This window comes from Cetorhinus maximus, chromosome 15 (assembly GCF_964194155.1).
Source record: "Cetorhinus maximus chromosome 15, sCetMax3.hap1.1, whole genome shotgun sequence".
NCBI classification, from domain to species: domain Eukaryota; kingdom Metazoa; phylum Chordata; class Chondrichthyes; order Lamniformes; family Cetorhinidae; genus Cetorhinus; species Cetorhinus maximus.
The window spans coordinates 17,689,451-17,706,772 of NC_135893.1; the positions used below are offsets into that span (position 1 = coordinate 17,689,451).

Below are 17,322 nucleotides of genomic sequence, written 5' to 3' on the forward strand. Positions count from 1 at the left end.
AAAGTTAGAGGGAAATTCCGTTACCGGGTTTTAATCCAGAGAGTCGGGGAGTAGGAGAGCAGCGAGCCACACAGAGCCCTGGGGCGAACTCTGCTTCTCAGTTACACACTCAGAGGGCTGGGGAAGAACCAGTCTCAGTGAAGCGGGGGGGAGGGACTGGGGGTGTGATCGCTGTGGGCTGGGGGTCAGGCTTAATGTCCACCCCCGGGGCTCTTACACCCTGGGTATTCCCCAAGTACGTCAGCCAAACCACGGACTTAGGCACAAGCTAAACACAGAGGGAGACAGCCGGTCTCACTCTCCTGTGTGGCTGTGTAGAGCGAGGATGGAAGCTGCACCCCTGCTGGCTCTGCTGGTCCTCTCGGCAAAGGTGACCTTGGGGAGCGACTGTTCTGCAGGTAGGAGCGCGGCTGCGGGTACCCAGCCTCACTATAACTGACCAAGCTGTTTACTATTCGCCGATTGTGGCTCTAACCCGGGGATATCGGCTCAATGATCCGCTCCTGCAAAACGGCACTGAGTGAAAATGGGACCAGAAACTTTAAATGCTGATTTATTTGTAGATTTAGATTGTTTAACTAGAAGTGTACAGTACTCCATCTGTTCCCTTCTCTTCACTGCTCCATTCATTCTCACTCTCTCTTTCTCTCAGTCTCCCTCCCTCACTGTTGCATTCCCTCTCTCGATTTTTCTCAGTCTCTTTCTCTCCCTCCTTCACTATTGCATTCCCTCTCTCAATCTTTCTCAGTCTCTTTCTCTCCCTCCTTCACTATTGCATTCCCTCTCTCTCAATCTTTCTCAGTCTCTCTTTCTCTCTCAGTCTCCCTCCTTCACTATTGCATTCCCTCTCTCTCAATCTTTCTCAGTCTCTTTCTCTCCCTCCTTCACTGCTGCATTCCCTCTCTCAATCTTTCTGTCTCTTTCTCTCCCTCCTTCACTGTTGCATTCCCTCTCTCAATCTTTCTCAGTCTCTTTCTCTCCCTCCTTCACTATTGCATTCCCTCTCTCTCAATCTTTCTCAGTCTCTTTCTCTCCCTCCTTCACTGTTGCATTCCCTCTCTCGATTTTTCTCAGTCTCTTTCTCTCCCTCCCTCACTGTTGCATTCCCTCTCTCTCAATATTTCTCAGTCTCTTTCTCTCCCTCCTTCACTGTTGCATTCCCTCTCTCGATTTTTCTCAGTCTCTTTCTCTCCCTCCTTCACTGTTGCATTCTCTCTCTCTCAATCTTTCTCAGTCTCTCTTTCTATCTCACTATCTCAGTCTTCCTCTTCATTCCAACACATATACTATCGAGATTTTGAAATCAGCTGATGTATGATGTCAGGAGGGATATAATATAATGTCGGTCAATGTAAAGCTGTCCAGCTGAAATAGCCACACACTGTTTACCGGGTGGTTAGAAACGCTGTCTCTTTAACATTTGCGAGGTTCCCGAGACAGGAAATTTAAACTATCCGAGATCATTTTAAAAAGCCGAATATTGAGACTGGAATGAAGGGAATTGGCCAGTGTGTAAGCGCCACCCTGCTGCTCTCTGTGTGAGTGCGGTGCACACTCTGGGGGAATAGCCGCAGTTCCTTTCCTTTTCTAATAACTTCTCCTTTTTTCACCCCAATCTCGAACTTTGCGCCGTGTTTTCCCTGAGCCATTGAACCCGGCCGCTGCTCTCAGCCTGTGAGACCCCCGGGGGGAGAGAGCAGATGACGCGTTTTGCCCAATTTGACTGGAATTTTTGCTCTTGTGAAATATGAGAGGATGAGTTTGCACCTTAGTGATGATTTACAAATCACCGCGTGATAACTTCGCAGGTCCCCGTGAATCCGTGTGTACAGGGCTGCCCATCACTGCAAGGACTGTACCCCTGTCCCCTTTACCCCCTTCCATTTCCCCTTTACCTCCTTCGCAGTTCCCTGTACCTCCTCCCTCTCCCCTTAGCCTTTACTTCTCCCTCCAACCTCCTCACCCGCTTTACTCCCTTCCCCTCTTCCCCATGCCCTTCCCTTCTTCCCCATGCCCTTCCCTTCTTCCCCATGCTCTTCCCCATGCCCTTCCCCACTTCCCCATGCCCTTCCCCTCTTCCCCATGCCCTTCCCCTCTTCCCCATGCTCTTCCCCTCTTGCCCATGCCCTCCCTTCTTCCCCCAGCCTCTCTTCCCCTCCCTATTCTCCCCCGCTTCCCCATGCCCTTCCCCTCTTCCCCCTCTCCTCCCACTCTTCCCCCTCTTCCCTCTTCCACCCTTCCCTCCTCTCTCTTTCTCCCCTTTCCCCTAGCCTCTCCATGCTTCCCACTTCTCTCTTCATCTACCTCCACCTCCCATTCTCTTTCTCCCCTCCCATTCTCCCTCCCTCTCCCCTTCCTGTGATCTCTGCCACCTCATTAACAATCATCACCCCTTTCCACCCAGCACTTGATCCAGTTGGCCTTTCTCCATGGAAGCATCTAGAAAGTGTGTGTGGGTGGGCTATTCCACTATGTAGGGCATCACATTTCCATTCTATCCTTCACCTGATGCCCACAGCCACATTTTTGCAGAAGACACCAACCAATAAGACATGGGTATCGTGGTTGATTTTTGCACCCCCCCCCCCTCCTCTCAGAATTCCTGGGGTTTAATTGCCATCCCCCTTCTACAATCCCCCGCCCCCATCTCCCTGCCCACTCTATGATCTCCCCTGTCTGCTGTCAGCTAACTCTGCATACCCTGAACCGGAGATCTTTATGGTCTGTGTGGCTCAGTACCACTTGGCCAATGAGCATTCGGTGGGGAAGGATCTGGAACTATTTCTTGAGGTCCTGTTTCTTGGCTCTTCTAAGAAATGAAACTGCCCCAGAAACTCCCCAAAATTTCTCCAGACAATCATCCAGCAGGGAAATCCACTACTGGGTTATTAAAGATTTTTTGGGAGGCCTGAGGAACTTGTTATCCCCTCTCCCTCATCACTGTCCCCACCCCCTCATCACTGTCCCTTCCTGCAGTCATCAACTTGGCTCCCTCTATTGCTACTCTATACCTGACCAGCAGAGGGCACCTATCTGTGGCTCCACATTGGCAGTCTGGTATTCCCCCAAGTTCACTTGGTGACAGTGTGTGCCAACTGTTTGAGTGGTACTATCTGTTTGTTTAGCAGTGATTGTGAGAATACATCTCCCCCAGGAGCCTAAGAATGAAAGGATAATGCTGAGCAGTTTTGGCAAGCAGTGAATGTAATACACCAGACTCTCCCACAGGTACATAGAGAAGTACCCAGACCCAACACCACCCCCCCGCCCCCAACCCCACATGATTTAATATATGATTATCCAGTCACTGGCCCAGGCACCCAATTCCAGGAAGTTGCCAGGTACAATCTCTGGCCTGTGTTGAGGTAGCTGATCTCAGCCAGTGCTGCCATTAGCCTCAGTGTCCTGGGCTAGAAGATATTCTCCAACTGAAACCCATAAATGTACAGGGTTAGGGTACGGGTTTCACTGGCACTCTCTCCCATGTTAAGCCTGGGGACGACGTGGGTCAGTTGTAATGTCCCTGGGGATCGGTTAACTCTGGAATTGAACGTGGAACCACCCTGATCTGGGAGGCTCAGCTTGGAATATGATCACATTGAAATCAAGAACCAAAAGTTAAGCAGCCCAGTGCCTTTGTGGGAGGGAGGGAGGGAGGGGGGGGATGAAAGTCTGAGGGGTGAGGGGCTGAGGGAGGGATAGGGTGCAGGGCTGAGGGGCAGTTGTAAAGAGGTAGACCTGCACCCTGTTTGATGTCAAGACTCTGCTGGCTACAGAGGGAAGGTGAGAAGGTGAATCATCACCCAGAGTAACAGGCAGCTAGCTGAATCGGTAATTACCGATTCAATTACTAACGGGGAATTTTCAGGTTTATAAATAACACTCTGATTCAGATGTGACAAGAAGACTTAAATGCATCAAGAATCATTGTGTGGCTTTCAAAAAGTTTAGTAAGAATTTCAAGTTGGTTGATGTCTGATTGAGGGATCAGAGTGTTAAAGTCAAGGGAAGAATGAATATGCGTTTGTATAGAGTCTTTCACAGCCTCAGGGAGTTTCAAGGCTCTTGACAGCCAGTTGAATACTTTTTCAAATGTAGTCAATGTTGTAATGGTGGCAGACATTTTGTGCACAGCAAGCTCCCACAAAACAGCATTGTGATAGTGACCAGATAGTCTCTTGTAATGATGTTGATTGAGGGATAAATATTGACTAGATCACCAAGTATACCACCCTTGCTGTTCTTTGAAATAGTGCCAGAGGAATCATTTACATTCACCTGAGAAGACTGGGTCTCCTCCGAAAGATAGCATCTCTGACAGTGCAGCCCTCCCTCAGTACTAAGATAAAAGCAAAATACTGTGATGCTGAAAATCTGAAATAAAAACAGAAGGGTCATATGGCCTCGGAATGTTAACTCTGTTTCTCTCCACAGATGCTGTCAGACCTGAGCTTTTCCAGCATTTTCTGTTTTTACTCCCTTAGCACCACACCGGAGAGTCAGCCTGCATTTTGTGCACAAGTCTCCCCTCCCCCAGCCAATTGAGTAAAGGAGCCTCTGGGAAATCTCACTGGAGTATTTTATGGGTGAAGAAATATTTACCTCCCCAGCGATTGGACTTACTCCAAGAGAAGTGGGGAGAGATGAAGTGAGGGAGGAAGAGAAAGAGGGCAGGAGGGAAGGAGGGAGAGGGAGAGGGAGGGAGGTGAATCGAGTGGCTTGAGTTAAGTTTAACTTCACTGATTCTGAGTGACTCAGCTCAGTGGAAGTTTGATTGTTGACGGTGAGTTGGGAATATTGGATGTTTTCTTTCCCGTTAGTCCCTGTTGGAGGGGAATTCAACTTCAATTCCCAGACATAGAAGGGCAATTGTGCCTCAGAACACAATTCTCGTTTGTATTAAACTGTCCGAGTCATTACCCAGTGACTGTTGCTCAGAGTAACTGTGGGGTCATCAGGCAAGGACAGGATTGAACTTATAACATGGTACAGTGTAGATGGGGGCCTTTTGGCCTAGCATTCCTGTTCTGGTTCTCTGAAAGAGCTATCCAATTAGTCGCAGTCTCCTGCTCTTTTCACATCGCGCTGCAAATCTTGACTGATGCCCTTTCACAATCACTGACACATTCTGAGGGTGAGGCACTGAAGGGTGACAACTGCTCAAATTAGACTACATGACAAATGCTGGGGGGAGGAACGGGGGAAAATTGCACTGGTTACACACTATTGATGAGTAATGGTATTGTTCACAGGCTCGTTTCTGAATTCTCAAAATGAACAGTGCACAACCTGCCCAACAGGATCGTATACAGAGAGTCCGAACAGAAGTCATTCCTGCAAAAGGTGTCAGCTATGTTACGGAGGTAGGTGCCCTCTACAAATGGTACCTGGTGCTGTCTTGCGTGCATTCATAATAGATTCTCATTCTTATGAGGGGACAGCGAGTGTATTTCAGACAGGACTACACCCAGAGGTTTAGGTTGCTCTGTGAGCTTCGCAAAGCCAGACAGACCATTCCCTCCTCCCGCCTCCCCAAGAAAAGTCAGATCTCCTGTGTAAAGTGATGGGGTTTCCAAGGGCCTCAGGACTCAGTCCACTTACTTCATTCATCAACCGCTATGGGAAGGTGGTGGTGTCGTGGTATTGTCACTGGACTAGTAATCCAGAGATCCAGGGTAATGAATCCAATAAAAAATCTGGAATTAAAAGTCTAATGATGATGATGAAACCATTGTCGGTTGTCATAAAAACTCATCTGGTTCCCTAATGCCCTTTAGGGAAGGAAATCTGCCATCCTTACCTGGTCTAGCCTACATCTGGCTCCAGACCCACAGCAATGTGGTTGACTCTTAAATGGCCTAACAAACCACTCAGTTGGATCAAACCGCTAAAAAGTCAATAAAAAGGAATGAAACTGGACAGACTACTCAAAAACCTGAATTTCCCCATTCACTCTGAAAAGCCCTCCTCACTAACATCTGGGGCCTAGTGCCAGACTTGGGAGAGCTGTCTCACAGACTAGTCAAGCAACAGCCTGACATAGTCATACCTTTTCTTTATTCATGGGATGTAGGCATCACTGGCTAGGCCAGCATTTATTGCCCACCCCTATCTGCCCTTCTTCAGAGGGCATTTAAGAGTCAACCACATTGCTGTGGATCTGCAGTCACATCTGGACCAGACCATGGTAAAGATGGTAGATTTCCTTCCCTAAAACCCAGATGGGTTTTTACAACAATCGACAATGGTTTCATGGCCATCATTAGGCCTTTAATTCCAGATTTTTATTGGTTCAAATTTCATCATTTGAACCCAGGTCCCCAGAGCATTACCCTGTCTGTACTAGTCCAGTGAGAATACCACAATGCCACTCCCTCCCCATCCTTACAGATCATGTCCCAGACACCACCATCACCATCCCTTGGTATGTCTTGTTCCGCCAGCAGAGTTGGTGGCACAGTGATTTATAATCAGGAGGGAGTTGCATTGGGAGTCCTCAACATCAACCCTAGCCCCATCAGGTCAAACATGGGCAAGGAAACCTCCTGCTGATTACCACGTACTGCCCTCGCTCAGCTGATGAATCAGTGCTCCTCCACGTTGAACACCACTTGGAGGAAGCACTGAGGGTGGCAAGGATGCAGAATGTACCCTAGGTGGGGGACTTCAATGTCCATCACCAAGAGTTGCTCAGTAGCACCACTACTGACTGAGTCCTAAAGGACAGAGCTGCTAGACTGGGTCTGCGGAAGGTGGTGAGGGAACCAACAAGAGGGAAAAAAATACTTGACCTCATCCTCACCAACCTGCCTGTCACAGAAGCATCTGTCCATGACAGTATTGGTAGGAGTGATCACTGCACAGTCCTTATGGAGATGAAGTCCTGCCCTCACATTGAGAATACCCTCCATCGTGTTGTGCGGCACTACCAAATAGGATAGATTTCGAACAAATCTAGCAACTCAAGACTGGGCATCCATGAGGCGCTGTGGGCCGTCAGCAGCATCAGAATTGTACTCGGACACAATCTGTAACCTCATGGCCCAGCATATCCCTCACTCTACCATTACCATCAAGACAGGGGATCAACCCTGGTAAAGTGCAGAGTGCAGGAAGTAATGCCAGGAGCAGCACCAGGCATACCTAAAAATGAAGTGTCAACCTGGTGAAGCTATAACACAGGACTATTTACTTACCAAACAGCATAAGCATTAACTGATAGTCAGAGCTAAGCAATCCCACAACCAAAGGGTCAGATCTAAGCTCTGCAGTCCTGCCACAACCAGTCATGAATGGAGGTGGACAATTAAACAACTCACTGGAGGAGGGAGCTCCACAAATATCCCCATCCTCAATGATGGGGGAGCCCAGCACATCAGTGCAAAAGATAAGGCTGAAGTGCCAAGTGGATGATAAATCAGCCTCCTCCGGAGGTCTCCAGCATCACAGGTGCCAATCTTCAACTAATTCAATTCACTCCACATGATATCAAGAAACGGCTGGAGACACTGGATACTACAAAGGCGATGGGCCCTGACAATATTCTGGCAATAGTACTGAAGACTTGTGCTCCAGAACTTGCCGTGCCCCTAGCCAAACTGTTCCAGTACAGATACAAGACTGGCATCTACCCGGCTATGTGGAAAATTGCCCAGGTATATCCTCTACACAAAAAGCAGGACAAATCCAACCTGGCCAATTACTTCCCCATCAGTCTACTCTCGATCATCAGTAAAGTGATGGAAGGGGTCATCAACAGTGCTATCAAGTGGCACTTGCTCAGCAATAACCTGCTCACTGATGCTCAGTTTGGGTCCACCAGGATCACTCAGCTCCTGACCTCATTACAGCCTTAGTTCAAACATGGACAAAAAAGCTGAACTCCTGAGTTGAGGTGAGAGTGACTGCCCTTGACAACAAGGCTGCATTTGACCGGGTGTGGCATCAAGGAGCCCTAGCAAAACTGGAGTTAATGGGAATCAGGGGGATAACTCTCCTGGGGTTACCATTGACCAGAAACTGAACTGAACTAGCCACATAAATACTGTAGCTACAAGAGCAGGTCAGGGGCTGGGAATTCTATGGCGAGTAACTCGCCTCCTGACTCCCCAAAGCCTGTCCACCACCTACAAGGCACAAGTCAGGAATGTGATGGAATACTCTCCACTTGCCTGAATGAGTGCAGCTCCAACAACACTCAAAAAGCTTGATACCATACAGGACAAAGCAGCCCACTTAAATGGCACCACATCCACAAACATTCACTCCCTCCACCACCGATGAACAGTGGTAGCAGTGTGTACCATCTACAAGATGCACTACAGAAATTCCCCAAGGGTCCTTAGACAGCACCTTCCAAACCCACTACTGCTACCACCTAGAAGGACAAGGGCAGCAGACACATGGGAACACCACCACCTGGAAGTTCCCCTCCAAGCCACTCACCATTCTGACTTGGAAATATTTTTTCTTTATTCATTTACAGGATGTGGGCGTCGCTGGCTAGGCCAGCATTTATTGCCCATCCTTAATTGCCCTTGAAAAGGTGGTGGTGAGCTGCCTTCTTGAACTGCTGCAGTCCCTGTGGTGTAGGAACACCCACACTGCTGTTAGGGGGGGAGTTCCAGGATTTTGACACAGTGACAGTGAAGGAACGGCGATATATTTCCAAGTCAGGATGGTGAGTGACTTGGAGGGGAACTTCTAGATGCTGGTGTTCCCATCTATCTGCTGCCCTTGTCCTTCTGGGTGGCAGTGGTTGTGGGTTTGGAAGGTGCTGTCAAAGGAGCCTTGATGAGTTCCTGCAGTGCATCTTGTAGATGGTACACACTGCTGCTACTGTGCGTCGGTAGCGGAGGGAGTGAATGTGTGGATGTGGTGCCAATCAAGTGGACTGCTTAGTCCTGGATGGTGTCAAACTTCTTGAGTTCCTTCACTGTCACTGGGTCAAAATCCTGGAACTCCCTCCCTAACAGCACTGTGGGTGTACCTACACCACATGGGCTGTAGCGGTTCAAGAAGGCAGCTCACCACCACTTTCTCAAGGGCAACTAGGGATGGGCAATAAATTCTGTAAATGAACATTTTTTAAAAAGCTAAGGTCTGACAAAAGACTGACCCATTCCTGGGCTTTAGTGAGTTAAGTGTCGATATCTCTCTCTTACTGTCTTTCTGTGTCTTTGTTTTACTCCACTTCCTGTTTCTCTCTCTCCCTCGCTCTCTATGCCACTCACCCTGCCATTGTTACTCTATTGCTTTCGCCTCCTGTTTCTCTCTCCCTTTCTCTGTTGCTCTCTCTTTGCCCATGTTTTTTCTCTCTCCCTTTCTATTTTCCTCACTCTCTATTCATGTTTCCGTTTCTCTATTCCCAGTGCCATTCCTCTCACACTCTCAGTGACATTTGCTTTTCTGTTTTGAAAGGTAAGTTTTTGATTCTGGCGCCCTGCACAGCAACCTCCAACATCAAGTGCAGTTGTGTCGAGGGTTTCAAGTGTACGAACACGAAATGCACATCCTGTGAAGCCCACAAAGTGTGCAAAAAAGGACAGGAAATGCAGAAGAAGGGTAAGCAATCATGAAGAGACCAGTTTTTCAAATGTTTATTTTATTCTTTTTTAAGAATTGCCGGCAAATTGTCAGAATATAATCAGTGCAGCCCGATATAATCTGAGTATTGCCCAGTCAGTACAGTCTGATATAACCTGAGCATTGCCCAGTCAGTACAGTCTGATATAATCTGAGCATTGCCCAGTCAGTACAGTCTGATATAATCTGAGTATTGCCCAGTCAGTACAGTCTGATATAATCTGAGTATTGCCCAGTCAGTACAGTCTGATATAACCTGAGCATTGCCCAGTCAGTACAGTCTGATATAATCTGAGCATTGCCCAGTCAGTACAGTCTGATATAATCTGAGTATTGCCCAGTCAGTACAGTCTGATATAACCTGAGCATTGCCCAGTCAGTACAGTCTGATATAATCTGAGCATTGCCCAGTCAGTCCAGTCTGATATAATCTGAGTATTGCCCAGTCAGTACAGTCTGATATAATATGAGTATTGCCCAGTCAGTACAGTCTGATATAACCTGAGCATTGCCCAGTCAGTACAGTCTGATATAATCTGAGCATTGCCCAATCAGTACAGTCTGATTTAATCTGAGCATTGCCCAATCAGTACAGTCTGATATAACCTGAGCATTGCCCAGTGACTACAGTCTGATATAATCTGAGCATTGCCCAGTCAGTGCAGTCTGATATAATCTGAGCATTGCCCAGTCAGTGCAGTCTGATATAATCTGAGCATTGCCCAGTCAGTACAGTCTGATATAATCTGAGCATTGCCCAGTCAGTACAGTCTGATATAATCTGAGCATTGCCCAATCAGTACAGTCTGATTTAATCTGAGCATTGCCCAATCAGTACAGTCTGATATAACCTGAGCATTGCCCAGTGACTACAGTCTGATAAGAACATAAGTAATAGGGACAGGAGTAGACCATTCAACTCCTTGAACCTGCTGTGCCATTCAGTAAGATCATGGCTGATCTTCTTGTGTTTAGATTTCCACATTCCCATCTAACCCCAATAATCTTTGATTCCCTTGCCTAACAAGAATCTATCTACTCCTGCCTTAAAAATATTCAATGACCCCGCCTCCACCACCTCCTGAGGCAGAGAATTCCAAAGTCACACAACCTCCGAGAAAAAACTTCTCCTCATCTCTGTCCTGAAAGGGCAACCCATAATTTTAAAACAGTGCCCACTAGTTCTGGACTCACCCACAAGAGGAAACATTCTTTCAACATCCACCTTGTTAAGGCCGTTCAGGATCTTGTATACTTTAATCAAATCACCCCTCACTCTTCTAAACTCCAGTGGAAACAAGTCTGTCCAACCATTCCTCATAAAGCATTCCAGGTATCAGTCTAGTCAACTTCCTCTGAACTGACTCCCAATGCATTTACATCCTTCCTTAAACAAGGAGACCAAAACTGCACACTGTATTCGAGGTGCGGTCTCACCAATGCTCTGTATAACTGAAGCAGAACATCCTTACTTTTATAAAAACAAAAAGCTAAAAGCTACTACGGATGCTGGAAATCCAAAACAAAAACAGAATTACCTGGAAAAACTCAGCAGGTCTGGCAGCATCAGCGGAGAAGAAAAGAGTTGACGTTTCGAGCCTTCATGGCCCTTCGGCAGAACTGAAGCATAGTTAGTAGAAGGGAGAAATATAAATTGGTTTAAGGTGGAGTGGGGGGGGGTGGGGGGGCGCGAGAGAGAGAGACATTGAGGGTGTGGTGATTGTGGAGATGAGCAGATAATCAAAAGATGTCACAGACAAAAGGGTCAAAGAGGTGTTTTGTCTGAGAAAAGTGCTAATTAAGAATGGAGGACAGGATATTCAAAGTACAGCTCTAGTGGGGTGGGGTGGAAAGGCTAACAAGGTTTTAGTTTTAGATTTAAAAATAATGGAAATAGGTGGGGAAAGAAGAATCTATATAAATTATTGAAAAAAAAAGCAGGGGGGGCGGGGGAAAAGAAACGGGGTGGGGATGGGGGGAGGGGGAGTTTAAGATCTAAAGTTGTTGAATTCAATATTCAGCCCAGAAGGCTGTAAAGTGCCTAGTCGGAAGATGAGGTGCAAACTGGAGGAACAGCACCTCATCTTCCGACTAGGCACTTTACAGCCTTCCGGGCTGAATATTGAATTCAACAACTTTAGATCTTAAATTCCCCCTCCCCCCATCCCCACCCCATTTCTCCCCGCCCCCCCCGCTTTTTTTTTCAATAATTTATATAGATTCTTCTTTCCCCACCTATTTCCATTATTTTTAAATCTAAAACTAAAACCTTGTTAGCCTTTCCACCCCAGCCCCACTAGAGCTGTACTTTGAATATCCTGTCCTCCATTCTTAATTAGCACTTTTCTCAGACAAAACACCTCTTTGACCCTTTTGTCTGTGACATCTTTTGATTATCTGCTCATCTCCACAATCACCACACCCTCAATGTCTCTCTCTCCCCCACCCACCACCACCCCCCCCAACCCCACCTTAAACCAATTTATATTTCTCCCTTCTTCTAACTATGCTTCAGTTCTGCCGAAGGGCCATGAAGGCTCGAAACGTTAACTGATTTCTTCTCCGCCGATGCTGCCAGACCTGCTGAGTTTTTCCAGGTAATTCTGTTTTTGTTATCCTTACTTTTATGTTCATTCCCTCTTGTAATAAAGGATAGCATTTCATTAACCTTCTTAATTACTTGCTGTACCTGCATACTAACCTTTTGTGACTTATGTACTAGAACACCTAGATCCCTCTGCACCTCAGAATTATGCAGCTGTTCTCCATTTAAGTAATACTCTGCTTTTTTGTTCTTCCTGCCAGAACTTTGCCCACTCACTCAATCTATCTATATCCAGCTTCAACCTCCTCATGTCCTCTTCACAACATACTTTCCTACCTATCTTTGTGTCATCTGCAAATTTAACTACCATGTCTTCACTCCCCTCATCTAAGTCATTGATGTAAATTGCAAAAATATGAGGCCCCAGTACAGAACCTTATAGGACTCCATTCGTCACATCCTGCCAATCAGAAAAAGACCCATTTATGCATACTCTCTGCTTTCTGCCAGTCAGCCAATCTTCTATCCATGCTAATATGTTACCCCCTACACAATGCACTTTTATTTTCCGTAATAATTTTTGATATGGCACCTTATCAAATGCCTTTTGGAAATCCAAACACAGTAAGTCTATGGGATCCCCTTTATCCACTGCGCATGTTACTCCTTCAAAAAACTCCAATAAATTGGTTAAACATGTTTTTTCCTCTCACAAAACCATGCTGACTCTTCCCTATTGTCTTGAGCTTTTCTAAGTGCCCAGTTATAACCTCCTTAATGATCAATTCTAATAACTTCCCCTTGACAGACGTCAAGCTAACAGGCCTACAGTTTCAAGTTTTCTGCCTCCCTCCCTTCTTGAATAGTGGGGTTCTTTTTCCTACTTTCCAATCTGATGGAATCTTTCCAGAATCTAGTGAATTTTGGAAAAGTAACACTAGCACATCAACTCGTTAGTCATCGCTTAAGACCCCAGGATGTAGTCCGTCTGGACCCAGAGACTTGCCAGCCTGCAGCTCCATCAATTTGCTCAGTACTGGTTCCCTAGTGATTTCAATTTCACCAAGTTCCTTTCTCCCGTTCGCCTCCTGATTTGCAGCTATTATTGGAATGTTTTTTGTATCCTCTTGTGAACACAGAAGCAAAATATTTGTTCATTTCTTCCGCCATTTCCTTATTATCTATTATTAACTCCTCACTGTCACTCTCTAGAGGACCAACACTCACTTTACTCTTTTCCTTTTTAAAAACCTGTGGAAACTCTTGCTATCCATTTTTACATTCCTAGCTAGCTTCCTCTTATACTCTAATTTCTTTCTCCTGATTAACCTTTTGGTCATTCTCTGCTGTTCTTTATATTCTGTCCAGTCATCTGTCCTGCCACTCATCTTTGCAGAGTTGTATGCTTTTTCCTTAAGTTTGATGCTTTCCTTAACTTCTTTCGTTAACCATGGATGGCGGTTCCTCCCCTTAGAAATTTTCTTTATGGTAGGAATGTACTTATTCTGAATATTCTCTTAAATGTCTGCCACTGTTTCCCTACTGATCTATCCTCTAGCCTAGTTTCCCAGCTCACTTCAGCTAGCTCAGCTTTCATCACCACATAGTTGCCCTTATTTAGGTTTTTAAGATACTAGTCTTAGATCAACTCTTCTCCCTTTCAAACTGAATGCAAAAAATTCAATCATATTGTGGTCAGTGCTACCTGGGGGTGCCTTTACTCTGAGGTCACTAATTAATCCTGTCACATTATATAATATCAAGACTAATATAATGTGCTTTCTCGTTGGTTCCAGAACATGTTGCTCTAAGAAACTATCTCGAAAGCATTCTAAGAACTCCTCATACAGGCTACTACTGCCAATCTGATTTTTCCAGTTTGTGTGTAGATTAAATCACCCATGATTATTGCTGTCCCTTTATCACAAGCACACAATATTTTCCCTTGAATACTTTGTCCTACATTGTGGCTACTGCTAGGGGACCTGTAGAATACTCCCACTAATGACTTATTTCCCCTGCTATTCCTCACCTCCACCCAAACCGATTCTATATATAATCTGAATATTGCCCAATCAGTACAGTCTGATATAATCTGAGTATTGTTTGGTCATTGGCTGTGGACCTGACTCTCTCGTTTCCCATTGGAAGCTGAAATTCAACTCTCCGAAACTACCCTGACTCTCTCCCACCTTCCCTGTCTCTTCTTTGGCTGTGATTCCTCTCCATCCTTCCAATTTTTACCTTTGCTGCTCAATATCCATTTTATTGCTTCAAGACCTTTCATGTGAGGATCCCTGGATAAAATGATGTGATAGTGTTCGCAGCTGAGCCTAATTCTGTCCTGATCCCAATATCCACATGCCCCTGCAGCGAATTTACAGTTAGTGGGGCCCTGTGCTCAGCTTCATTTTCACACCCCCCCCACCCCAGGACCGCCCCACCCCAGGACCACCCCGTCGGGGCCGACACAGTGATTGGAGGAGGACTTTCTTTAAGAATCTTCCACTGCACTTAACTCAGGGGGACCACATTTGTGGGTTTGGCCACGGGCTGGGTTCGACAAGCCTGTTTTATATTATCTCATACTAATCTTAAATCTACATTCAAACTACAAAAGCAGCAGTCATTAGGCTGTATTATCCTACAAAGCTCTCAGGTTTATAATGTAACCTGCATTTTGGGGTCCTCCTGTCATTGGGGGTCCGGTGCCACAGCACGGTGTAGTTCATTGTAAATCCACCCTGACACACACACACACACACACAGGCACAGGCACAAACACAGAGATACACACACACACACACGGACACACACACACACACACACACATGCACACACAGACACAGACACACACACATACACACACACACAGACACACACATGCACACACAGACACACACACACATATGCACACGTGACAGTTTTTAAAGCTCTGACTTATTGTCCCCGCCCCCCTAACCCACTGTTGCTGAGGTCAATTATAGTCTCTACAGTTGTTCTAGGTGAGAAGGTGAGATCCCACTGGGAAATGAAGCTGGACCACTGGCTCAGTACGACTTAGGGCAGTATATGAGCCAGTGAGTCCATTTCGGGGGATTATCAGCCTGCTTTTGGTTTGGTTCAGTTTGGTTTTGGTCTGTTTCGATACCTTTTTAAAATGTGGACAAAGTGGTGAGTTGTTAGGAAGAGGCGCCATTGTCATCTAAGTGCCATGCCAAGTGGCGGAGGCAATCACGGCCTTCCAAACTTTCCCATCATAGCAACAGTGGATGACCTTGTTGTTGGAGTTCTGGTTAAGCCAGCCTTTAATGTTGTCCAGTTGCTTCCTTTTTGTTGGCCTCTTGCTCTTTTTATGTTAATCCTTCTGGTGGTGATTAAGTAGTCCAACCCTTCTGCATGGATAACATGTCCAAAGAATTCCATTTGTCTTCTTTATATACCATTCAAGAGATCTGTTGTTCTTCCAGTCTTATTCAGTACTTCTTCATTAGTTCCTTTTTCTGCCCAGCTTATCCTTAGGATCCTTCTTAAGCAACATGTTTTGAAGCTGTTGATTTTCTTTTCTTCCTTTTTCCTAATAATCCAGACTTCACATCCATATTACTTACTGACCAGACCTAACATTTTTGTACACGGATTCTTGTTTCAAGACTCGAGCTGACCTTTTCTAGAATGTTGCTTAATTCTGTAAAAGCATTTCAGGCTTGTCCAATCCTTCATCGGATTTCAGTCCTGTTTTTCACTTCACTGATACCGCTGCTCCCTGGAGAGTTGAGTTGATTGACCAGTTCTAAGTTGCTTCCAGTTACTTCGATGTTACTGGAATGGTCTATTTTTTTTGGCATCACATCATCTAATTTTCTTGCAGTTGAGCGTAAGCCCAGAACCACCACTTTCCTTTACAACTATATTGATTAATTTTTGCAAGTCTTCTTCATTTGTTAGAAAGAGTAGTAATGCTTTACCAAACGTATAAAATAAGTTAATTTACAGTAGTTTTAGGAGCTCCACTGGCCTCCTGTTTTACTGACTACACAAAGAGGGAGAAAAACAACAAAGCAATCACCTGACTAATCAGCTGATGAGTCACATGACAAAGACTCTGATGGCACACACACATTGCCCTCAAGGGAAAAGATATACGATCTATTTCAGAAACAAATAGTTCTTTAACCGATATAGGGGCTGACACTGCCTTTGAGATCTGTGACCTGCGATGGTGTCTGACCAGCAGGAGTTTCTGATCTTGTAGGTTTTGTTACTTTTTTTTGGAGACAGTAGGCAATTCAAAGGGCCTCTGGGAATCTGCGTTTCAGAAAAATCTCAGGAGTCTTGCTTGCAGGTAGTACATGAGCATCAATCGATGGCTGTGTTACAGACAGGAGGGGGGTTAAATTAAACAGCCCTGATTTCTCCTCTCACCATCCATCTGTAAACAGGAAGGTGTTTTTGATTTGCTCCCTACTTTATAAGCAGTGACGTATCTCCCAACCCATCAGCTTTGGTGTGATCCAGTTTCTATTAATAACCCCACAGCAAACGCATGATAGGATGAACTCAGAAGGTTAGTTTATTCAAATGCAGGAGGAGGGTAGCAACATTGCCTCCTTTTCACTCATACAGTAGAGGAGGGATAGAGAAAAGAAAGATTTACGGGGCAAAGACCACGGAGGAAAGAATTATTGTTTCACATGAGTCCAGAGTCTCAAATCAAAGTTCAGTGGTGTATTCCTTCACAGAGGTCAGCAGGCTGAACTGATGCTGGATAATTCACTTTTCCAGTGGAGTTGATTTCCAAGATAAGATAGGCATGCAGAGATTAATTTGTCTTCTCGGTGATGGTACAGAAGTTCCAGTCAAAACAGCTTAGATGGGGCCAGGCATTCAAACCTGGACAAAGCCCCTTTTCTGTGATGCTGTTAGATAGATGGAGAGATGGCAGACTGAGGCTTGCAGTACAGCAAGGCAGTGTAACTGGTTCTCCCAGCTAGAGGTTCATCTCACATGACTCCCATCTCTCTACATCACCTTTGACAAAGGATATGTATTCCTCTTCTGGGTCCCCAGGATTGTTAAATGTCCCATCCATTAAGAATTGAAAGGACATGTCACAGGAATCAGTGCTGGGGCCTCAGTTATTTAAATGACTTGAATGAAGGGACTGATGGGTATAGTAGCTAAATTTGCTG

The 17,322-nt window shown here is 45.7% G+C and overlaps 1 protein-coding gene across 1 annotated transcript in view; it reads left to right on the forward strand.

Annotated features, from left to right (window-relative positions):
* The first annotated feature begins 315 nt into the window (after window positions 1–315).
* LOC144691173 (tumor necrosis factor receptor superfamily member 9-like) overlaps window positions 316–17,322 on the forward strand; it is a 28,336-nt gene continuing 11,329 nt past the window's right edge. Inside the window, exons 1-3 of the mRNA XM_078559239.1 lie at window positions 316–398; window positions 5,253–5,363; window positions 9,421–9,564. Of these exons, the coding sequence (XP_078415365.1) occupies window positions 326–398; window positions 5,253–5,363; window positions 9,421–9,564 (328 nt within the window). The 5' untranslated portion in view covers window positions 316–325. The remainder of the gene's footprint in view (window positions 399–5,252; window positions 5,364–9,420; window positions 9,565–17,322) is intronic.